Source organism: Nannobrachium achirus, assembly GCF_963921795.1.
Source record: "Nannobrachium achirus genome assembly, chromosome: 23".
Classification (NCBI taxonomy): domain Eukaryota; kingdom Metazoa; phylum Chordata; class Actinopteri; order Myctophiformes; family Myctophidae; genus Nannobrachium; species Nannobrachium achirus.
Genome location: NC_137830.1, coordinates 27,506,530 through 27,531,324, shown reverse-complemented (window position 1 = coordinate 27,531,324; position 24,795 = coordinate 27,506,530). Strand labels below are relative to the sequence as shown.

The 24,795-nt window shown below is 41.1% G+C and overlaps 2 protein-coding genes across 2 annotated transcripts; one reads left to right on the top strand and one right to left on the bottom strand.

Moving 5' to 3' along the window:
* Positions 1–1,787: 1,787 nt before the first annotated feature.
* On the bottom strand, positions 1,788–6,674 carry socs2 (suppressor of cytokine signaling 2). The gene is made up of 3 exons (XM_080754673.1): positions 6,534–6,674; positions 3,267–3,479; positions 1,788–3,084 (listed from the first exon to the last, which is right to left on the bottom strand). The coding sequence occupies exons 2-3, from the start codon at positions 3,391–3,393 to the stop codon at positions 2,612–2,614; spliced, it is 600 nt and encodes a 199-aa protein (XP_080610799.1). The 5' UTR covers positions 3,394–3,479; positions 6,534–6,674; the 3' UTR covers positions 1,788–2,611.
* Positions 6,675–8,439: 1,765 nt separating this feature from the next.
* ncaph2 (non-SMC condensin II complex, subunit H2) lies at positions 8,440–23,341 on the top strand (the record flags this gene model as incomplete). The annotated part of the gene is made up of 20 exons (XM_080754295.1): positions 8,440–8,576; positions 12,151–12,275; positions 13,067–13,165; positions 13,548–13,609; positions 14,207–14,291; positions 14,885–14,947; positions 15,052–15,131; positions 15,607–15,767; positions 16,274–16,431; positions 16,667–16,777; positions 18,162–18,225; positions 18,406–18,504; positions 19,267–19,311; positions 19,402–19,472; positions 19,868–20,028; positions 21,134–21,270; positions 21,981–22,039; positions 22,135–22,236; positions 22,948–23,097; positions 23,210–23,341. Exons 2-20 carry the CDS (start codon positions 12,168–12,170, stop codon positions 23,339–23,341), a joined length of 1,947 nt encoding a protein of 648 aa, XP_080610421.1. The 5' UTR covers positions 8,440–8,576; positions 12,151–12,167.
* Positions 23,342–24,795: the final 1,454 nt, after the last annotated feature.

Here is a 24,795-nt window from a genome sequence, read left to right as displayed (position 1 = left end):
AACATGAGAGGAAAACCGTGATGAAGAGCATCACAATGTGGACAAAGGCGTGTACCTGAGTGACTGACGGCAAAAAGAACACTTTGAAATCACAGGCACAGAACAAATCTTGAGGTTGAACCAGAACCTCGACCCCACGGCCGTTCAATATATCAGGTATGTATATGGGGGGGCTACCAAGGGTGAGCGAGAAGATCCCGGAGATGAGGCTGACCGGTCCCTAGCATAATAGACACTAGAGGTGTAACGATATAGTAACTGTTTCGAAATATCGTTTTTAACTTAAAAAATTGAAGTACGGTATATCGAAATCAAAACAGCTAAAATCGTATCGTTTTATTTTGTATCGTATCGAATCGGCAGTGCAAAGAATCGATTGTATCGATACTACCTACTTGTGCATTGTATTTAGCATTTTTAAGAAGAAAAAATGAAAAGGAGGGGTTTAATTACTTTTCCTTTCCATAATAGCTACACTGGTCTATAGATAAATGTGTGTGATCTCTGGGTTCATGTCAAGGTGCAGGTTTGTCAATATACAATGTCCATGTATTTGGCAGATAATCACTGTGTTTACTTATTTGTATCCATAATAATACATGTTTCCCTTAAAAACCTGCACTATCCACACCTTTCACACAGATTTAATGTCTTTGCTAAATAGTTACTATATCGATTTTTAAATCATTGAATTGAATCGTATCGTATTGCCATGAATGAACCAATATCGTCCATGTATCGTATCGTCAAACATGTATCGTGATATGTATCGAATCGCTATTCAAATGTATCGTTACACCCCTAATAGACACCACACTCCCTGCCAGCAAGCCTTCACTGTGGGAACCAACACACAGGCATTGATCACAAGGGTGTCCTACACCTACGTGGATGTATACTAAAGAAAGAATGCTGGGGTGGAAAATGCTGGAGAGCTAGCCGGATGTATTGAGATGACTGGAGACGCTGGTACACAAGCTACAAATATTAAACGGCAGTAATTGAGGGCAGTATTCTGAAAGCGGCGTCTACCATAGTGTAGTGTTGCCAGAAGATCTGGGAATGTCTGGGGAGGGGACTTCTAAATTCAACATACAGTAGTTGCTAAAACAGCGAGAACGGCCACTATAAACCTACGCCTACTGCTTTGAAACTGGGATTGGGGGTGCAGCGGTATAGTTTCTGCCCACCACTGCGGACAGCCGGACAGATGGGGATTGAATCCTCTCTGTGAGCAGGGGTTGTTGAACTATGCAAATGTGCTATGTCGTCTTAGTGAGGTTCTTCACTGCCAGGTAGGGGTGGGCGATATGGTGATAAATATCGTTGAGACGATACAATGTCTCCACGATATTCCTTTTCAGAGATATTGTATATATCGTGATACAATGAGGGAGCCTTGTAAAAAATCATGTTGAATTGTTAATACAGAGATTGATTGCAGAATCCATTTAAACCTGCTTTTGTCTGAATCAGTATTTCTCAAACTTTAAAATGTCAAGGTCTCCCCATAACTCTGACAGTATACAAATTAAACCAAATCCATTTGGTTTCATTTGTATACTGTCAGAGTTACATACTTGTAAGGGAACCTAGAGGTCTAAATTGGTCTGTTACTCCTTTTTCTTTTAGTTTTGGTTAGCTTGAAGGTGGTTGTACTGTTAACTTGATAATAAAAACCAACATGAAAAATAATTGTGATAAGATTGTGCATCGTGATACAGCTTGGAAGAATATTGTGATATTGTATTGTTCCATATCGCCCACCTCTACTGCCAGGTGAAAAGAAGAGGCAAGCTATTGCATGAGTATTGGAGGAGGCATGTGGTGTCAGTACCAACCAGCAGGGGTAAGCAGTGATGAGACTACACATGTGTGTTTGGAATTTGTCTGCAACGAGTTTTAGCAACTAAAGCTGGGAGATTGTAACTGAGCAAAGAGACCGACTTGTGAGTCTAGGTCCACACCGGCTCTAAAGAGTGGAATACAGTAAAACATCTGGTTAGGTGAGTTGGTCCCTTCCCACATGACAGCTTTCCACAACTATGACAGGCCAAAAATATACCTCCATTTTGGATGAAAGAGATCACTGAGAATGGTTCTGTTATTACTCTATTATTACACTATACCTTATCTTCTAAGAGACACACATGTACATTGACCTAACCCTAGCCATATGATATCAAGAAATTCCACCTGATACCATAACAGAATCATAAGAGCCATAGTATATATCCTTCATTTAGTGACGTGCAGCCTTTAGTTGCACCTGTATATCTCAACAATGAACTAGAGGCAATTTCACCTACGTTAGCCGTGTGTCTGTATTAGCAGGGGTAATGCCACCACACACTTACCGCCTGGCTGTTCCTACACTCTGTGGAGGTATTAAGCCCTATTTTATTCTTTGCCATGCGATGTGTCATACAAGTGTCGCATTGCAAAATTAAATGCCTCAAATAGGTATGCCAGGCTGAAAGTGGTTAACAGTTGTGCCTAATTATGGTATCATGGAGGCAGTATGAAGAGCGGTGACAATTAGGACTTACAGTGTCAAATTGCCGTCGTACACGTCTGATGCTCTTGTTAGTCTTTTACTCTTCCGTAGCTCCTACACATTGTAGGCATAGTCCGTCAAGTAGTCCTTCAGTCTGTTGGGCAATGGCAAATCTCTCACTTGCCTTGTAGTCTTGTTGATGGTGATCCTGCAGAGGTGCTGTAACGATGGTGTGGCGGTGTACACCGGCTTGGTCAGCAGCAGCTGGACTGTCCCATTTGGGGCCGCCGAGGGCTGAGAGTCCGTCGGCCCCTTGCCGAGGCTCCTAGACAGCTGAACGTAGTGCTGCACCAGGTGAACCACGCTGTCAAACTGTTTGAGCTTAGGTTTCACCAGCACCACCGAGTCCAGCTTGAACTTGCCGTCCTTGTACTCAATGCGCAGGTTGGTGGGGCCCGCTGAGGTCATGGCGGATATGGTGAACAGATAGTCCCGCTGGGAGCTGTCGCGGACCAGGAAGGTGCCTTCAGAAGCATCGTGGAGAATCTCTTTGGCTTCATTGGCTGTGAGGCTGCCCCAGTACCAGCCTGTTCCAGAGACAGACACCGAGATAATCAATCAATCAATCAATCAATCAATCAATCAATCAATCACCTTTATGTATATAGGCTATTATATTGGTTTCAACTGTACTTAAAATATGGTTAATACGCCCTTATGTATTAATCAATGACATATACAAATATGTTGCATGATATCAAAAGCCTACCGGTGTTCTTTAAGTCTTTCATAGCCAAGGCTATGCGACACTCATCCGATTCTACCACCCTGGAATCATTGTCTGTCCGTCTGTCATTTTGGATGGCTTCTGTAGATTCTGATGACTGGCAGGTCATTGAAGAACCACCTTTTGCCTAGTTGTAGGCCCACAACACAGACATGGGATGGGTGTTTGGAGTGCCAGGCGCTTCCAAGCGCTCGCCTACAGAAATTGGCAAGATACAGAAAGAGTTTGATAGAATAAAAGCCTGGACAACAGCATTGCTCCTAAGGGCACGGTCACACTGCATTTTAATTACTTGCGCCAGCAGAGTGCACAAGTACTGCGTTCGGCTGCGTATGCAGGTAGGTAGGTAGGTAGGTAGGTAGGTAGGTAGGTAGGTAGGTAGGTACAGTATGTACACAGTATGTTGTAGGTATGTAGGTAGGTAGGTAGCTATGTGTGTTTAAGCCCGTAGCCCAATCAGGGACCAGCATTTCTGGCAACATCATCGTTAACAGCCAATGAGGGACCAGCATTCCTGGTGATGCCAGTGGTGATGTCACTGGCATCACCTCATGGCACGCTCTGCTGGTGCACAAAGTAGGCCATACATACATGGCTTACTTGTGCACAAGGAGCAAGTTGGCACCTCAACAGAGTGAAGTTCTAGTTCTACCTAGAGTATGAGGGCGGACTCTGCCAGTGCTTTTCAATGGGAATGGAGCGTTGTTGTTTTTTTTGCAAAAATGGCAACAAACTCCGTTCCAATGGAAAGGAATTGGCAGAATCAACCCTCATAGAATTAAACTTCGGTGTGACAGTGCCCTAAGTATGTTTTTTTGTTTTGTTAAGCACACAAATATCACTATGTGTAAAACACAAAACTTCTACCACCACTCCCCAGTCAGCAGGCGTGGTGGTAGAGTATTTACAGAAATGAGCAGGGCTGAATGTTTTAAGCATATTGAAAACATTCATATTGACTGGGGTGCAACAATACTGAACCGAACCGGTATACCGAACCGAATGGCCCATACAGAATGAACCGAATTCCTTTCTTTTTTTGGGTGTTACCACATAAAAACATTTGAACTCTTTCTGTACATTTTTGTACAGGTCAGTGCAGTGGTTCTCACTGTGGGGACTGTGGACCCCCAGATGTCCTTAATATAAGGAGTTGGGGTTAAATTGACACAGAGTAGAATGGGATTCCAGAGATTAAAACTTTACCAAACTCTCTGGGTCTTTGATATTAAATTGTTTGACAATCACTGGGTTAATGGTATGCCTATACTAATCCATGTAAAGTTCTGCAGTTACTGGACATCAACAAGTAGCCTATATGTTCTCCTCAAGGCTGGAGTCAGTCTTGAGTCAGGTCTCAAGATCACATTTTCGATGGGTTGTCTCAGACTAGCCTTGTCCTCCAAAGCTGGATAGGCTACTGCCTAAGAGATTCACTCACTGGGGTGTTATTTTTGTTTTGTTTCAATCATAGGCTATTAATTAGATGATTAGTCTACCTGAATAACTTATTTTAGTAATTGATGCATACACACATTTTGCTTATTTCTAAAGATGTGTTTCTAGGCTAGGCATGTTATTGGTGTAAGGGCTCTGTAATTTTGTCATCATCGGTAGCAATTGAAAGGTGTTTGACATTGTCTTATACCCAATTCTGAGGTTTTCCTAAGTCCTAAAAATAGTATTTATTTTAGAAGAATAGAAGGAGTGCCTTCTAATGTAGCCTATTTGTATTTTAGGCCCACTTAAATTCAGAAGAAAGAAAGAAAAAAATCCCCATTGAGAAACAGAATCATTTTGTCATGCAGTTGATATAGTAATATAATTATTATCTCGGTCTGGCTTTATAAGTGCTCTTGAATACAGCACTCTCTCAAAGAGATTTAGCCTGCAGCCTGCTCGACCTGACTCAACAACAACAATAGTTTTCACAACACATTAGGCCTATAGTTCTTTTTCAGTGGTGTAAACTGTAAAGTACATTTACTTAAGTACTGTACTTATACAATTTGTAGGTATTTGTACTTTACTTGAGTATTCCCAATTACTTTTTACTTGCACTCCATTAAATCTTGGATACAAACATTGTACTTTTACGCCACTACAATGATTTGAATTGCCTAAAATCATACATTGACCACTTTAGCCCTTTAGGTTATTTGTAAATGTGAGCTTGTAGATCTGCTATTTTCAAACATTTTGTAGGACTATTTTGTATATTTTGATGCCAACACTTTCATATTTTTACTCTCAAGTGCATTTTCAGTTCCGGACTTTTACTTGTAACAGCATTTCTAGTATTTCTATAGGCCTAATGCATTATTGAGACTTTTATTTAAAAATAAAAGTATACAAATAATAATCTGAGTACCTTTTTCCACCACTGTTCTTTATTTATAGACCTATTCGAACGCAAGGTTGTCGCTGACGCTGTGGTTGTTGATATAAGAGTGCTTTTGTCTGAGATGCTATAGGTCTACTCATCATCGAACCTCATGTTAATCAACATTACAACATTACGGTACATTATTTACCATTGGTTCTCAAAGTGGGGTCCGGGTCCCCATCTAAACGATAAATGGACCCTTATGGGTCTGTAAATCGGAGAGTTAAACTCTCAGAGTTAAATTAACATTGATTTTAAAATATAAATTGGGATCCGAGAGATAGAGGGTCCAGCCTAATGCATGCATCATGTCAAAACTGGGGGTCCTTGAAATTAAAATGGTTTAGAATCACGTAAAAATATTCTCTTATGGGGGGTCCCTGGCATATCTTTTCAAAAGGGGGTCCGCAGGCTAATAAGAGTCAATTTGGGGGTCCTTGACATTAAAAAGTATGAGAACGAGTGCATTAGCCTACACTGTCTTTAAGAATGACGGGATTATGACACCATAATAATGTAGGCCTACTCCATTAGGATGCTGTCGCTCGCCGACAAGGACTGATCTACACCATCAGTCCTTGTCGGCGACCAACGCCGTTAGCCTGCTATCAGTGCTATGACTATGGACTGGAAGAGTAGGCCTACCCTGTAAATTTGTCATGTAGGTAGGTCTATTAATAGGTCTAACTATAGGCCTAATTATAATAGCCTATTAATACTAATAACAATAGCAGCCTATTAATAACAATAACATATTAATAATAATAATATGCTATATTAGATTTGTATTATGATGATGATAATAATAATAAGGTTATTTCTACATTATAACACAACAACAATGAGTAATTAACTGCACTCACCCCGCCGGATCCAAACGCACACAAACACAACACAGGGTGACGGAGCCTAGCTGCCAGAACCCGCCGGGTTTAATCCTCATAAACCATAATTGTTATTATTACTCAGCACGCAAATATTTAGCTTTATTTTTATGATTTCTTCTTTTAAATGTAAACTGCCATTAAAAAAATCTATCGATATAAAATGTCGCTTGGGTCCTTGCTGGATCTTCTTTCTTATATGGCCAGTGATCGCGATCAGACAGGCAGCAGCATGCGTGGATCGGTCACGGTGCGTGGATCAGGCTATGCTATTACAGACACGCTGTTCATATCCAGACGGAAGGGGGGGAAAAACAAGAGGAACTAAATCATATTCCCGGGAAGCGCCAGTGAAGGATTTTCTGTGACTCGAACATTGTGTCCCCTTACTACCCTGCCGCTCTCTCTGACAGCGTAGCAGACGCGCGTATGTGTGTGTGTGTGTGTGTGTGTGTGTGTGTGTGTGTGTGTGTGTGTGCGCGCGCGTGCGCGAGAGCGCGCGCGCAAAACACAAGCCGCCTACACACAAAAGGAGGTTTTCCAGGAACTTTCCAGGAACCGGATCACGTGGTGCGGAGCCGAGCGTTTTAAGGTAGACCCGCTGATGATGTGACTCTCTCTGCGCGCGCTCTCTCTCTCTCTCTCTCTCTCTCTCTCTCTCGCTCTCTCTCGTCTCCCCCGCCCCCTCTCTCTCTCCCTCCCTCCCTCCCTCCCTCCCTCCCTCCCCCTCCCCCTTCCCCCTCTCTCTCCCTCCCCCCCCCTCTCTCTCTCTCTCTTTCTCCCTCCCCTCTTTCTTTCTTAATTAAAACACAGATAATGCCTCTAAATAACATATTTCATCGGCTATATGACTCAGATCGTGTATTGCTGGTACTTATTATTTACAAATAGGCCTAACAAGCTAGTCTGAATGTATTATCACTAATAGGTCTACCTCCTGGTGGTGTTTTGTTGTATCCTACCTACCTACCTGTCTGTCTGTCTGTCTGTCTGTCTGTCTGTCTGTCTGTCAGTCAGTCAGTCAGTCAGTCAGTCAGTCAGTGTATAGCTGTAGACTATTAGTTATGTATTTCCGTCCCATTGAGTAACGCATGATGTACATATACATTATTTTAAATAACACCATGTAAATAATGTAGTCCTATGTGTGTGTTAACTGCTCACATTAGATATTTTCTAAGCCTATAATTCAAAGCCTATGGCTATATTATTATTATTATTATTATTATTATATTTTCTTCAGTTAACAAAGATGCTTAAAATGTCCCATCATAATTGTGCGGTTTACATAAAGCCACTAATTTCCGAGGTAACCAGTAACCACCAATGACAGAACAGTTGCTTTTAAACGGCGTACTGCAAGATGTAGGCTAGTCCCGCCACCGTGCGGTGAGAACAGTAAAATGCATTCTTCTAATGTCTGGATATCTTACTTCTTCGTTCTTCTTTGCATAGATATAATAATCAAATAAGGCAGTGGTTCTCAAAGTGGTTTCCAGTGACTCTGTGGGTTCCTTTAGGGGGGTCTAAATGGACTGTAACTCTGACAGTGTACAAATGGAACTAAATGAACCCTGTTTCATTTGGTCTAAGTTTGAGAAACAGTGAAATAAGGCATAGGTATATATACACACACACACACGCACGCACGCACGCACAGACGCACGCACGCACGCACACACACACACACACACACACACACACACACACACACACACACACACACACACACACACACACACACACACACACAGAGACGGATAGAAGTTAGAACACAGTACTATGTGCATGCAGTAGATATTTATCGGCAATGTAAACGTATGTTTTCTCATGCCAAATAAAGCTCCTTTGGATTGAATTTACTGCAGCCTCCTGGTCGATAGGTGGCAGCGATGCGTTCTCAGACAGGAAGAGTATTTATTTGAGTGGTGGCGCGCTCCGGCGGTTCATTCAACATTATTCATTTCAACGCAACCCAACAACAACAAAACACCAGAGCCAGCCTGCATTGAGCAAACAAAGGTAAATGGTGATGAATAAACGTTACTTTAACAGGCAAGGAAACTTTCTGGGATACTCTTCGTTGACTTCGTATCGTACATGTCTTGATAGTTTCCCTCTGTTTACAACGGTAGCCGGCGGACAGTAACGTTCCATCAACATTAGCCAAGTGGTGTTGTGGAAAAGTACACGTTTCTTATGTAAAAGTGTCAGTACTGCAATATATAAGTACTCTGTTACATGTAAAAGTCCGGAATTCAAAATGTACTTGAGTAAAAGTACAACAGTATTGGAACCAAATGTACTTAGCAAAAGTAAAAGTACTCATGCAGAATGAACGTCCCATTTTAAGTTTCTACAAGCCCGAGCTATTTTCGATTCAAGTGGTTAATCAAATGTATGTTTTGTAATAATAATCATATTCTCCTAGTAGTAAGGGAAAGTTAGCATATTGCTAGACCAATCTGGGAACTAAATCTAAATCACTAGCCCCATATAGCCGCAAATTGCAACACTAGATTTTTTCTCATAATCGGTTGAATCTAGGGTTGCAATACCTCCCATAGGGATCCAATGCATCAAAAAAAATGTTGCTATCTGATTGTGTTAAACGACGTCAAACTCACCAATATTGCGGCTCTATGGAAAGCTTGGAATTTACTCTTTCTATCTGCAAAGTGTTTGTTTCAGAAAAATCCACAGTAGACATGCTAGGAGCTACTTTCTATCCAAGAAATTTGGTTCAGGTGATCATTTTTTCTAAGTCCTGGAGTTTGGAAGCACTCGTGGAAAATCCCTCAACGGTCCTGTGACCACCTGGTTCTAAATGTCACAATATGCAGGAGGCAGCGGGACATGGCGTTATAGAAGACAAGCGCTTCCGAAGTTCAACACTTAGAAAATAAACCATGTCTGCTCGGATTTCTTGACAGAAAATAAATCATAACAATTATACGGTGGATTTTTCAGAAACAAACACTTTGCAGATAGCAAGAGTAAATTCCAAGCTTTCCATAGAGCCGCAATATTGGTGAGTTTGAAGTCGTTTAACACAATCAGATAGCAAAAAACTGTTTTGATGCATTGGATCCCTATGGGAGGTATTGCAACCCTAGATTCATCCGATTATAAAAAATCTAGTGTTGCAATTTGCGGCTAAGCCCCATATAGAACCTCACCCGTCCGGGTGAGGTTCTATATGGGGCTACTAAATCACTAGCTTTCTTCACAAATGTGTTCATAAAGGTGTCTACTATCACCTCTGAACTTTGTCAAACCCAACTCCCTTGACATACTTTGTGGGAGCCAATCAAAGTTATTGGGTATCCCGAGGGCCTGGGATTAAAGGGGGGAATAAAAAATGGCCTATATGAACGTATGAGGTGTGTAATTTGGGTATTTTGGGGCTGTTGAATCCATTCCAACCATTAGTTTTCAGTTAAAATTACTCATTGGCCATAAACTTTCCCTTACTATAGTAACTACTGGTAACTAAAGTGCTCAAATAAATGTAGTGGAATAAAAGTACAATATTTGGATCCGACCTAGTGGATTAGAAGTAAAAGTATTGGAAATTGTACTTAGTAAGTACAGTACTTACAGTAGTACAGTAGCAAACCCTACTGTACTTAGTTACTTTACAGCACTGGTTCTCAATTTATTTAATTTAATAATTAAAGTTACAAATAGAACCACTTTGAGGACCACTAGGCAATAACACTTATTTTTTATTATACAACTTGTTGAATTTTATTGATTGATTGAATACTTTATGAGCAGTTCACATAGGAAAAGCACAAGACTGTACAGTTCAGACACAAGGTCCTCTAATAGGATTTAAACCCTAGCCTAGAGACATTAGATGACAGACAAATACACTGCAGTACTATGCAAAGACATCATATAACAGTTAGAACTGTCACGATTATAAATTTAAACTGACGATTAATTGTCACACAAATAATTGTGATTAACGATTTAATTGTGTTTTTGGCATTGACGGCTGGAACATATGAATACAAGCTTAATTTCTGTTTGCCATTTAGGCTTCATAATCACAAACTGCACAGGGTAGATCACTGACATATTGAATAATTTTATAGGCTACTTTAAAAAAACATTTCTTGAAAATAGTGGAAATAACTGATCTACAAGCTTACAACGCGTCATGAAGTCTGCTATTCACATCACATCATTGACACATTTACTCTGTGGTGGTCTGGTGGAAAACAAAAAGTGTTGATACAGTGAACATTACAGTGGTGGAAAAAGTACTCACAGGTTTTATTAAAAGTAATCTATACCACAATGTAGTAAAAGTCCGGATTTTCTAAATGTATTTGAGTAAAAGTACAAACGTATTGGTATCAAATTGCACCAAAAGTACAAATATTCATTATGCAGAAAGTCCCGTTTCACAAGTTACTATGTCTAAAATGTATTTAAAAAATCGTTAGAAAATGGCAGCTCACAACACGTCATGTTGTGATCTTGTAGATCGGCTATTGTCAAATAGCCAAAGTTTAAATAGGGCTGAAGTGGTACATTTATGTTTTGTGGTAATCAATCAAAATCTAGTTATTATCAAATAATAGACCGTTTGTCAGCCTTCTGATTGGTCCCTGAGACTCCCTGACTGGCCAACCAGAAAAAATCATTCACTTTTTGCTATCGGGGGTGGAGTTGTGCAGTGAGAGAATGTTGCTTCAGGCTTTCAACAACGGTGCGCACTGCGCGGCACGGCGAGCGTGCAGTACGGCGCCGCGAGCTGATAGCGATTCCGATCATTATAATGAATAAGCTTCAACAAACTAGTTCACATGGACCATATCAATGTAACTAAGAGTTTTGATTTGGGTACATCATGGGCAGAATTACGAAAGCCAGCCTATTATGTGAGTAGAACTATAGGCTGGCTGTCATTTTCCTACCCAAAATGCACTGCGCTTTCTCTTTCTATTTATCTCCTCTGTCTGATCCAGAGGATTAAACTCATTAAAACATATATTTTCGGGGGAAAACTACTGTTTTGCTATGTAACTACTGTACTTTTTTCTTCCCTTTTTATTAATATCACGTAGATGTGTTTTTTTTGGGTACTTTATATAGCTGTAATGAGGCTATGAAAAATCTTTTTCCCCATTCATTTCCAATCTGCCATGATGATTCTGTCCCACTGGGATTAAACTAATCAAAACATATATTTTCGGGGGAAACCCCCTGTTTTGCAATGTAACTACTGTACCTTTGTCTTCCCTTTTTATTAATATCACCTAGATGTTTTTCCTTTGGTACTTTAAATAGCGATAATGAGGCAATGAAAATACCCCCTCCCCCCATTCACTGCCACTATAAAAACAATCTGCCAGGGGCAATTTGTTCAACCTAGTAACAGGGGCAAAATGGGGCGGGAGTCTATTGTAGTGGAGTAGCCTACAAGTACAACATTTGCCTCTTCGATGTAGTGGAGTAGAAGTAAAAGCGTTGACGTTTGGAAATACTCCAGTGAACTAAAAGTACTTAAATACATTTGACTTGAGTAAATGTAAAGTAAATGTGTTACTTCACACCATTGCATTCACTGTTTTTTGTCCAGCGACAGCGAGGGAAGCCATGGAGGTGACAGAGAGCCGATATGCTCATTTATTAAAACCCATCCGTGAGCTCACCCAAAACTGGGAAATCGACGTTGCGTCCGAACTCAACGACTATTTGGAAGAGGTATGAATGAATGATGCATTAATGAATTCTGAAGTTGTATGTTTCACGTTTATACGTGCAACCAGCAGGGGTTGACAATAATAGCTGCCCGTGGCAGTTAAGTTTGCCCGTGACACCTTAGTGTTAACCCCAACTATTTAGATGGGCATGGCATGTTATGTAGACCGATGCCAGGTCATTCTTGACCTGGCATCCTAGGCTAGGATGCCAGGTCAAGAATGACCTGGCATCGCCCCGTTGTGGTCAACATGTTTTTTTCTACTTTCAGTGTGGACAAATAATTTCTGATGTCATTTTTCAGTTTCTCTCCAGGACCAATAGGAAACAATTTCTTGTCTTGTTTTATATAAGTCTGTTTTGATATTTTGCTTGTTCCAAAAGAAGAAACTTCATAATTTCACCACTAATCATTCCATGACAACAAATGTGTCTGTTTTCTGTTTCCTTAATTTTTAGACTATACTCATGTAGTGTGTTACAAAATACTTCTCTAAACGTCCAAAATAGGGCCATCTTTTTTATCTTGCGGCCTTTGGACTTCTAGTATTTTTCTGAGTGCCCCCTGGGCCATCTTAAATTTAGTAGCCCTGCTATAATGTCTATAGTTTCAGATTATTGATTTCTTGGGGGGATATTCTACTGTTAGACGATGATAGGTTTTTGGTTTACCTAGTATGATCCTAGATTACCGGTTCTATGCATTTGATGTATTGCCTTGTGTTGTCCTGGATTAAGGGCATTTGCTAAATGCCTACATTTTAATTAATCCCTGCTCCCTTATGCCCTGGTAGCTGGAGGAAATGAGCATCACTATCGATGGTGGATTCAAAATGAATTTTGCAGAAGCGGCGTTGCTCATTCAAGGTTCAGCTCACATCTACAGCAAGAAGGTATGTCTGCAACCAGTGGTCTAAGCACATTTTAGTACTGTAGTTAACAAAAATATTGTACTTTTCTTCTCTACAATTATTTTAAAACTTTAGTTACTAATTACTTTGTAGATTTAGCTTATTATTACAAAACATACTCTAATAACCACTTCAGCCCTATATACATTTCGGCCATTTGAAATGGCTGATCTACAAGCTCACAATGTGTTCCACCACTATATGCAACGGGAAACACCACTAAACACGATTTCCATGCGTGTCCCTGTCTCCTTATTCCTGGGTTTCATTTGTAATCCTACACGGCCATGTTGAGGACCAACACCTGTGTTTCAATGTTGAAAGTTTCAACCCATGAATAAAGGATTTCTAATTTGTGTTTCAGGTGGAGCTTCTACACAATTTGGTATACCAGACTCTGGAATACATCAATGACAGAGACAAGAAGTGAGCACCTCTCTTAACCACTTTTAATATGCACACCTAAGGAGTGGTTTAATGGTGATTTATTATTTTCCTGGGAATGGTAGGGCAATTTTGGGGGGGGGGGGGGGGGGGGCTTTTGCCTTTATTGATAGGACAGTAGACTGACTTGAAAGATAGGGAGAGATGGGGAGTGACACGCGGCAAAGGTCGTCGGGATCGGGAATCGAACCGGAGACGCCGACAGGCATCCATGCCAATGTGGCAATAATGTCACATGCACACGCATGTATGAGGACACTCACAGTAAACTTGTTATGCACAATACTGTGGGAACACTGTGGTGTCCTGTGTAGTGACCAAAGATGTAACACTAAAGAAACCTTGAAGCTCTTGGAATGTAATTGAAAGGGAAATGAATGCCAAGCGATCAAATGTCGTCCTACATCAAGCCACTTCAGTCTTCATGTGGGCGATCTCTTCTGTGGAGCTTCTTTCTATGCTTTATGAGGACCCAAATGCATTTGGGCGTGAGTAATCAATAGAAAAAAAGTCATTTTGGGGGTGAACTACTTTAATGTGTTAAGGTTGTTTTTTTGCGTCTGTTTGTGCTCCTGACAGGCGCGCCAAGCAGGCAGCGAAATCTGCAGAGGATGACGCGGACCAGGCGGAATCCAATCGAGACGAGGAGGAGGAGGACACTAACGTAAGGACTGATAAACATTTTCGTGTTTGGAGGACCTCCAAATTGATATGTATTTGCCCACAGACTCTTACTTTGAAAAGATTTGTGCCAAAGACCCCCATAAGGGATTTGCCAAAAAAACGCATGCAAACGCATTGTCAGCTAGTAGATTTTCCATTTTTGAGTTTGTGATTGGCTGTTATCGAATAGCCTAAAAATAAGATGGGTTTTAAGCATTTAAACGTTTCCTCATGTTGCTGGAGAGGGGACCCTTTGGAAACCTCTCAAGGAACCCTAGGGGCTGGATCTCACTTTGGGGCCTTTTCCACCAAAAGAACCTTGGTTCAAGAACCAGTGCCGTTCAACTTTCTTGGAACCTTGGTTCGTTCTTGCGAACCGGCTTGCGTTTCCACCAGATTGAATCAGAGGAACCAAGGGTTTTGTGGTTCCCGTTCCGAACCAACTTTTACGGTTCGGAACCAACTCGGTTCTCGGTGGAAAAGCTCTTGAGAACCAGTGAAAAACACCCTTTGAGAACCAGTGAACCAACTGCACATCACTATCAATTTTTACAGAGATTGTCTATGATATAGTCTTTGTTTATTGTCCTTCAGTTCAGATCTCTGGACTGTGTCACGTCAGACAGGGATTTCCCAGAAAACGGCGACTCCACCACGGTTCGTACCTTTACCTCTGTTAAAAAAAGCTAACACAAGTTTGAGTAGGAAGTCTTGACCATGTGATCTCCCAACTGAATAATCGTGTGTATCTTCTATTGCAGAATGTGTATGTGCCACCTCTCCCTCCTGAGGCTCTCATTCCTTTTGAACCACGTGAGAAGCAGAAAGCACCCCTCATCAGGTGATTGCCGATTTTTCAGATGACCAAAATGAACACTGGGCTTTCAATTTCAATACTGTTTTCAATATGTAGCCTAGCAGTGGTTTTCAACCCTTTTCATATCAATGTCCTATTTATTCTGCATTTGAGCCATAGACCATCGTTGGATAGGATTTTGTCCACAATTCCATACTATATTTATGTTGGTACCATAGGAGAGATGACAGGCAAACGTTGATAAAAAAAAATAACAATTCTTCTACATTCTATAATTGTATAGACAATTTAGCTCGAGAGTGTAAAATGAAACCAAATGGACCTGTAAACCAACTCTCCATCATAGACCACTGAGAACCACTGGCATATTGCATCACAATTCACTTTGGTACAATCTGATTGCAAAACTATATCCTTTTTATTGAGATTTTAAGAACCTCACAGATGGTAATTTATTTGTCTGCCTGCCTGACTGTGTCTGCCTGCCTGACTGCCTTAGCCTGAAAGGTGAGGATTTAGGCAGCTGGAGGGACTTTCGGATAAACACCTACATCCCGAATGCTGAAGATTATATCGACATCCGCTTCAAACTAGACACTGTGTGGTCCAAAGCAACTGGGGAGAATTGGCGCAGCGACCTCTCCTTCACTCCTTACCAAGGTGGGTCAGAAGCAGAACCACAATGCGGTAGCTAGTGGGAAGGTCAGCAGAGCAAGAACAATGAATCTTGCCTTGGTATAACCGTTTCTATTTCGAGGCCACAATTAATATAAGTCCATATCACACTTTTATCTTTTGCAAAATGTTCTAGGTTGGCATCCACTGACTGGATTATAGTCCTCTGGCTCTGTTAAATAGTGCAGCTATTTTCAATCTTTTCAGGCTGTGACCCCCCAACATAATCATATTTAGTTGGGGGCATTACTTTTTTTTTAACTCAGTTCCACAGAAATATTGTGAAAATAGCAGATCTACAAGCTCACAACGTGAGACGCCAGCTTGCCTATTTCTTATATTGACAATTTGGCCAATGTTTGACCAGTTTTTAAAGTACAGTTTGCTTATTACCTTTTTTTTTTATGTATTACAAAGGTCTTAAAAGTCCTTAATTTGGGGGTCCCCACCCACAAGCTGAGAACAACTGAAATGGTGTTCCTGTGTTTTAGGGCCAGATGAGCCAGTTCAAGCAGCATGGAATGCTGTGATTGGTGCTGCCAACGACGACATGGACGCAGGCGACGATGGAGGCGGAAGCTTCCTTCCTCTGGAGGACAACGGCATGGAAATGGACGAGGGCCCACGGGAACACATCGAAGGGAAACAGGTACCACATCACACCCGTACACAAAAGGTTGGATACACAATATAATGCAAGCATATATTGAACATAACCTTGTTTTAATCCTAATTTCTGAGGGAAATTTTAAAAACCATACGAGAAAAGATCTGCAAACAAGCAAGCTCATAGTGCATCACAATGCGAGACATTGTGAGCCTATAAATCTTCTATTATCACTAGTGATATAAGTATATAGGACTTAGCTTTGTTCTGTGTCCAGGCCCAGGCCAGTGATGGCGGTGGTGAAGGCAGAGTGCTTCGAGAGAGACCCGTCCAGCCCTCGGTGGAAGAGCAGAACCGGAAGAAGGCGGAGGAAGCGGCAAGGAAGCGTGTATGTACAATGCCTTACTGACTGCTTATCCAATATCCAGTCCCGCTAGAAATGATGCACGTAGCGGATTAGCCCCAGAAGCCAAAAGGTATTTTCACACCGTCTGCCTTAACAAAAAGAAAAACGCAGAGAAAAGAAAAGGCACTACCTTTTAAATTGTAACCTTTGAGAAATGTCCAAAAGCCATAGCAGGCATATTATATAGCGTCTTTCATTTTCAACAGCACTTTTTTATTTATAAAAGGCATATAGTGTAAGCATACATACCATAATACTAGGTATGTACCGAAAGGAAAATTATTGGCAAAACCGAATACTGAATATAGGAAACACTTGGCCGAAAAACCGAATACCGAATAGCCTAATTCTTAATTATATATATATAATTTTTTGGTACCATTGCTGTCATGGCTGTGCCTCTGTTTTAGAGCTACATGTTTATTGCTAAAAGTATAAGGGTTCATATTGAGATCAGTTATTTAAAACATGTATTTATTTATTTATTTATTGTGTAGGATTATTTATTTACTATTGTGTAGTACATTTGTAATAAAAGACAATGTCTCAAAATATTAACATGCCAAACAGTTGAATTACGGTATTGCATAATAAAGAAATATCAATGTACATTTTTAAATTGATGATTAAAAATAAATAAAATATTGAATAGCCTACGGTATACATTATTCGGTAGTATTTGGTATTCGGTAATATTCTGTAAAATCCGACCGAATATGCGTGTTTTTTTTGTTTTTTGTTTTTTTCACTATTCGGCTGAATCTATTCGGTAGCCGAATATTCGGTTAGGGGTGGGCGATATGGTGATAATTATCGTTGAGACGATACAATGTTTCCACGATATGCCTTTTCAGAGGTATTGTATATATCGTGAATCGTGATACTATTGATGGAGCCTTGTAACAAATCCTGTTTAATCGTTAATACAGAGATTCATTGCAGAATTTAATTTAAACCTGCATTTTGGTCTAAATCAGTAGTTCTCAGACTTTAAAATGTCAAGGTCTCTTCTTAACTCTGAAGAGTTACATACTTGTAAAGTTAAATTTAGACCTCCCAAAAGGAACCCAGAGAGTCTGTCAAGTAACTTGAAAAATAACCATAAAAACCAACATGAAAAAGAATCGTGATAAAATCGTGTATCGTGATACAACTTGGAAAAATATCGTGATACTGTATTTTTCCATATCGCCCACCCCTAGCATCCCTACATAATACTGTATCTCTCACACTTGGCCAGTTGGATTCCTCTTTGGCTGAGAGGTAAATGCTTGATTTCCCATGGGAGAGAGTGAAACCAAATCCAGTTTGCAACACATCCACTCTGAGTCCAACTGACCAGTTTACTGGCTTGCTTTGTTTACAGGCAGACATTTGGAAGTTGCATGACCCCTATGAAGTAATTGGGGAGAGTGCGCCTCTGAAACCAGGTAAGAAAATCAAGTTTTCTGTCAAATGTCACAAAAACACGTTTTAAATGTTTGCACCAACCTGAAGGAAATGATTCATAGAGTAGCTACATGCCCACGGAGGCAAGAAAACAACATCTCATAGTTTGCACTAGAATACTCAATACTTTTTCTTGTTTTTTTTTCTTCTTTTTTTTTCAGGGAAATGTTACGTTGTACCTCAAGGTCTTGATGGGGGCAAGAGAAAAAGGAAAGTCGACTCTCAAATCGAAGACTTCCGTATCTTCATGAGTGGGATGAGTAAGAGACTGTGATCATAGTGATATCTATTCTAATGTGTTTCACTGCACTGGATGCTATTAATCATAGATATAAAAAGCTAGACACCTCAATCGCCGCTGCAGTTCATTATAGCGACATGTTAAAAAAGGGGAATGCGGAAGGCACGCTGCCGCTCAATTACTGGCCAATCACAGCACGTCTTTTCTGAGACGTGTCAGAATCTGGGGTGCATTCGAATAAACGAACGACCAAAGGTCACCCCAGTGCGCTCATTTCCTATATCCCCACTGGGTTACGAAAAGACCAGCCCCCACCTCCCTCTGATTGGCCTACCTAGATCGCGCTGGGCCTACCGAACATCACCAAAAATTAGGTCAGGAGTGGCTTGTTGTCAGTATCGGCCAGTAACACACGGGAGTCTTTCCCCGTTACAATGCGCTAGACCCCTGGGAGATGGATTGCTGAGGTGGAGTGCCACCTCAGCAATCCATCTCCTACCATCAGCTCCCAGTACTTGCCGCATCCAAGGTGTGTTACTCATACGTTGAGCTGGTGGTGCCCAGGATCTTACCCATGACCTTGTGGTCCAAAGGCGAGAGCTCTACCGACTGAGCTACCCAGACACACGTGGAAGCTTTCCTTCCCACAAAATGTCGCCTGTGATACAGACGCCCCAGAGACGGAGGAGGCGTCTACCTTTCTATGTCTATGCTGTTGATATTCAAAGACTGTCATTGTCCTCATTTGGGGGAAAACATTGTTTTTGTTTTATTGATGCAGTTGACCCACCTGAACAGAAGTTGAGAAATGGGCCCATGTTCACAGGTAATGACCACCCTTGCCACACAAGATAAACTTTCAACACATACAAAGATTAAGAGATATTTTATTAGACTGGTTGTAATTGTGTTGCAGATCTCAACTACATTTATGTCGACAAGATCAAGGAGAAGTTGAGCACACGAAAGAGGAACTTGAGAAGAGCGGTAGGGAGTGCACTGTACAGAGCTGCTGTGTTGGTCCTTTAGTGAAAATGTTGAACACAGTGACACTGTAGCTAGGGCTGCCACGATCATGACATTTTACTTGACAGTTAATTGACATAATTGCAATTTATGTTTTTATATTTGTTGACATCGAACATTGGAACATAAAAAAAATCTGTTTGCCTTTCAGGCATGTGTTTTTTTTTTGTTTTTGTTTTTTATATGGAAACGACCAAGCTCCCAACATGTCGTGAACCTTTAGATCAACTATTTCCCCTTAAAATCTATGACAATTTCAAATTGGAAATCATTATGCCAATATAATTTCAATTGAATGCCATTATGGGATAACTGCTGTGACAGCCCTAATGACACTGTGGCCCGTCCTGTCGCAGGGTGTGGTGGTTTCTGAGGAGGAGCACGAGGAACTGAGGAAAACATGCCTGCAGCCAGAGGTAGCAGAGCAGGGGGACCACGAGGACGTAGACATTCCAATTCCTGGTAATTTGACAGCCTTTGATCCACCCGCCTTCTTCCTGTCATTAATGTCGTTGCTGTAGGGTGGACATTGTGCACACATACACATCAAAGGGGGCTTGAGCCCCTGCCTTTTTATCCCTGTGTAAAAAGTGCCCTCTCCAGACCATGAATGCAGTTTTTACTCTGGTGAAAGAAATGCAAACGCTCCCTTTCCATGCCATACCTGAAGGCAGCGAGAATTGCCTTGTCCAAACTCTCCTGAACTTGAATGCAGCATCTTATGTTGAAAGAATTGCCCTCTCTGTGTAGAAATCCATGCCGTTACGACACATCTCGAGTATTCACTTGATTATGCTTAGTTTAATGTTTTGTCAAGTACGGAAAATAGCCAACCTCCAAGCCCACAACGCGTTGCACGCGTTGTGAGCTTGGAGGTCTGCTATTTTCTATGTTCCCACCAAAAGGCCCTTTAAGAAATTTCAGCCCCTGCCTCTCTAACTTTCTTTGCACGTCCCTGGTGGACACCTTGTATGTTCCGAACTGTCAACTTTTCAGGAATTGGTTGAATTGAATCTGGACCATCAGGTCAGAATTTGTCGGATCCAGTGTCTAGATGAGACCTGACCTTTTGACACAATTTAAATGTCTCAAAATTGTCTCAGAAAGGCAGTGAGACGAATAACGTCCACTCTGGCTTTTGTGAACACTCTTGGACTTTTTACGTTGCTATAGATATTTCATATTAATTTCATCAGATACGCCCCCTTCCTATTAACAAACCCATTGTAACTTCATACTCTATTTTAACCATGACAGATTCATAGAAAACACCTGTCCTTGCTTCTGGTGACTCATACCGCCCTCCTAATACCTGAGGGGGACATGTTTTTTCCAATTACATATATTAATCATTTAATCTATCACGATTTAAAATGGAGTATAAAGTTGCAATGGATTTTTATAGGAAGGGTGATTAATAAAATGAATATCAAATATCTAAACAAAGCATCCTAAAAAAAATTGTGCTCACAAAAGCCTGAGTAGATGTTAAAATGACCCCAAACATGTTTGAAAGTGAAATGCGCCCAATATGCCTTGTACATTTGTAAATGCAATGCATTACATCCACATGCCACTGTTCAGGAAATGCTTATGTGACACCAACAAGTGGGTGCACATAGAAAGGTCTGCATGAAGATTGATGTAATGAGGTTTAAGCATGAAAGTGCCCCCCAAAATTCGACTTATATTTGTGAAGGTGGTGATGATGACTGCTCTGATGGTGAACATGAAGCCCTGCCTGAGTTTGATATGCCAGGTAAATGATGGGATTTTGATGCCAGACCCAGATGGCAATGTCCATTAGAATGTAAACTATTCCTTGAACGGCACAAATCAAATACAATCGGTAATCGAATAATTGGTTCAGTGATGTCATGTAAACATTGTGAATGCTTGTCTTTGTGCCATAATATTACATCACAATGTACTGTATGTAGATTTTGACTGCTAGGTAAACATACTATTAAGACATCTCACACGCGCCACAGTGATGTGGACATCAGGGATATTGTGGACATCAGGGATCTCCATATATTGGCATAAAAGGGATGGGATCAACTTGAAGGATGTCAGAACAGGTCATATATTGAGTCTGTGAGGTCAGATGTAGAATTTTCATTCAGTCATTGCTAATTGCGATTTATACCATTCTGATGAGTCAGTGATGTGCACATCAGGGATCTCCATCCCCTGACATCACAGTGACATCAGAGCATGATGACAGAGTGGCAAACCCGTAGACCGTAAAAATGTGTACAGTACACGTCTACACACGGACAAGCTGTGACATTTCTCATGGTAAACTTAATTAAGCAATTTTGACTCGCATGCACACGGTCATTTGGTGAATTATATATCCAGGCAGCCTAAGCCTTGTTTCTTTCATTGAACTGTGATTTCAGTGATTAACTGTTTTCCATTGGCGGTGAAGGTGATTAACCCTTAGTTTTGTCCTGTGGATTCCAGAATTTCCAGGAAGCCAGACAGACGGACTGAGCTACGAGGACCTTGTGAAGAAACATGTGGTATGCATTCAGTGTCTCTTGCACAAAACCCAGTAGCCCACACTTGTCGTTGACTGATCAATTTCCTAAACCATGTCTTCTGTAAACCTCTCCAGGACAAGTACCTCAAACACTCTCAAGATTTTGCAAAAGAGACTGAACTGTCGCGCAGAGTCGCAGAATGGGAGGAGAAAATCCGTCCTGTGCTGGAATTGCAGGTACGACACTGACACACCATACAACCCATAACATTTAATACCTGAATAATTGAGAATTATTTTGGTGCCAAAATATAACAATGTCATGTCACGGTCGCATTTTCATTTCTAAATCTATATATTTTTTCCAGTTGCTGCCTTTAGCCATTCCTGCTTTTTTCTTTTTTTTTTTTTTATATTGAGATTTGTTAATTTATTAAGATTTGTTTGTGTTTTATGCCTTTATTGAGAGGACAGTAGACTGGGGGGAGAGATGGGGAGTGACACGCGTCAAGGGTCGTCGAATCGAACTGGCGACGCCAACAGGCATCTATGACTATGTGGCAATGCCAAGTGGTATGCGCCTCGACCAGTAGGCCAGCGGGCGCCCCCAGCCATTCCTGCTTTAAAATGCAATGATAATATGATTTTAATAAATAACCACAGTCACTGCAAGATAATACTGTTCACTGAAATGATCAGAATTCAATGGCTTACTTGACATTTTATACAAAACAATGCCATGGTATGCTTTGGAAAACAACAGTTGGGCAGTAATGTCAAGTATACTCAATGGGTTAACCATGGCATACCATTGGTATGGTCCTTTAAGTTCACCTCCACTCTTTTTGACAACTGTCTCTCTTTGTTGTTGGTTCACGCTCACTGTCACATACTGTACCACACACTTTATCCCTCTCTCTCTGCCTGTATTTCTCTCTCTCTACCTAGGAGACACGTGACACATTCGACATCCACGACTACGGTTCCAGGATCGTGGAAAGTTTAGGCCAAGTGGAGCATAGGAAGTCTTTCTCCTCCATCGTGTGTGGCCTGGATAACTTTGAAGCGTGCAAGTACATGCTGGCATCCCTCCAGCTGGTGAGCAGTCACACATTTCAACTACTTGAGCTTGAGCTTTGAGATCAGCTTTGATTTGAACTGACTGTGCTTCACACCTGATGTGAATGTTTCTTTCTCTTGTCGTTACCAGGCCAACGATTACACGGTGGAGATCGACCAGGCTGAGGGGCTGGAGGAAAGCCTGGACACCATGGCACTGACCCTTCTCTCCACGGACAGGGCTACAGACCGCTTTAAAAACCTCGGAGCAGCTGATGCCTGATGCCATATGATTCTTGTGTCCAAGTGTCCTTGACTCCTTGAGCAAGACACTGTTCAGTTCCCCTCATTGCGCTTGATGAGCAGGTTTGGCGTGGTTTCCTCCATCAGTGTGTGAATGTTGTAAAGCGCTTTGGAGAAAGACCATTTCAAGTTCTGGGTGTGCATGCATCTCTACACCTTAAAAAAAATGTTTAATGGAGTCATTGCGTATTTTTGTTGTTGTGGTTATATGTGTATGTATTTGTTGTCTTTCAATTTAATGAGTATATTTGTATATACCATAGTTAAAAGTTTATTTGTCCCAAGATGGGCAAGGCAAAATAAAAAGTGCTGTTTCCCTGTGGTTGTGGCTTTTATTCTTTAGTTATGTAATGTATGTTCCATTTATGTCAATGACCACATTTCTTTAATTTTGAGAGTGTCTACTCTGGTCCCAAATTCTCCAATGTAATTCTCCAATGTTCATCTATGTCCAAGTTGTCTATAGTGTGCAATTGGTGCAAGGTCCTGCAGGTGGCAGCAAAGCTTACAGTACCTGTATAATGATTTAGAAAGACAGCTTAATTTCATCATTGACATAAGAACTGTTGCTTAATTACATAAACCATGAAGCATGGTTTTGAATTAGAATAGAGGGTATGCGCATGCATAAAGTCAATGGCACATCGAGTGGCAAAGTGAGTGGCAAAGTGAGTTTAACATTGTTTAATGCAATCAGATAGGACCTTTCTGTTTGGTGTATGGGCTGTCGAGTGCGGAAAGTCGTTTTTTTGGCACTCAGTAGGCGTTCCCGCATAACTTCCTGGTATGATGATGATGTCACGTGCATACCCTCTATTGGTTATGGATATGTCCATTGTCATAGCGGTAAATTAACATATATTTATGAGTTGAGTTGCTCTGTTTCAGAACCACACACCTCTACGATCGATCTAATAATATCCAGTCGAACAGGAGTATTGCTCCCTGACTTGGATGCTCACACTGATCAACAGCCTTCATTCTGTCATTAACAAGCACACACCCTTTGGGCTAGCCTGACTGAAGCAGACTGATGCTAAGGGAGATTCCCCTGTAGGCTACTGGTGGAGATGTTTGGCTTTAATGTCCCTTCCCATGTGGGGCAGGGGGTTAGAGTCAACAAGCCTCGCCAGACTACGCCTTTTCGGTGTTACCACCATGTTAAAGTAGCCTATTTTTCCATGTAATAAGGCACTGAAATAAACTATTCATTCATCTCCTACTGCACTCTTAAGTAACCTAGGAAAAACATCTGCTAAACAGTGTCTGCTGTGACGGTGTGGTAGAATTCATGGCTGATGAGACACTGGAGCTTATCTGGGAACTGTGGCCTTCATGGTTCACAAAATTCTAGGTGTGTACCAACAAGTGAAAGGACCACCAAAAGCACCTGCCATGTTCCTGACAGTAATGTTATATACTCATGGACGTGAA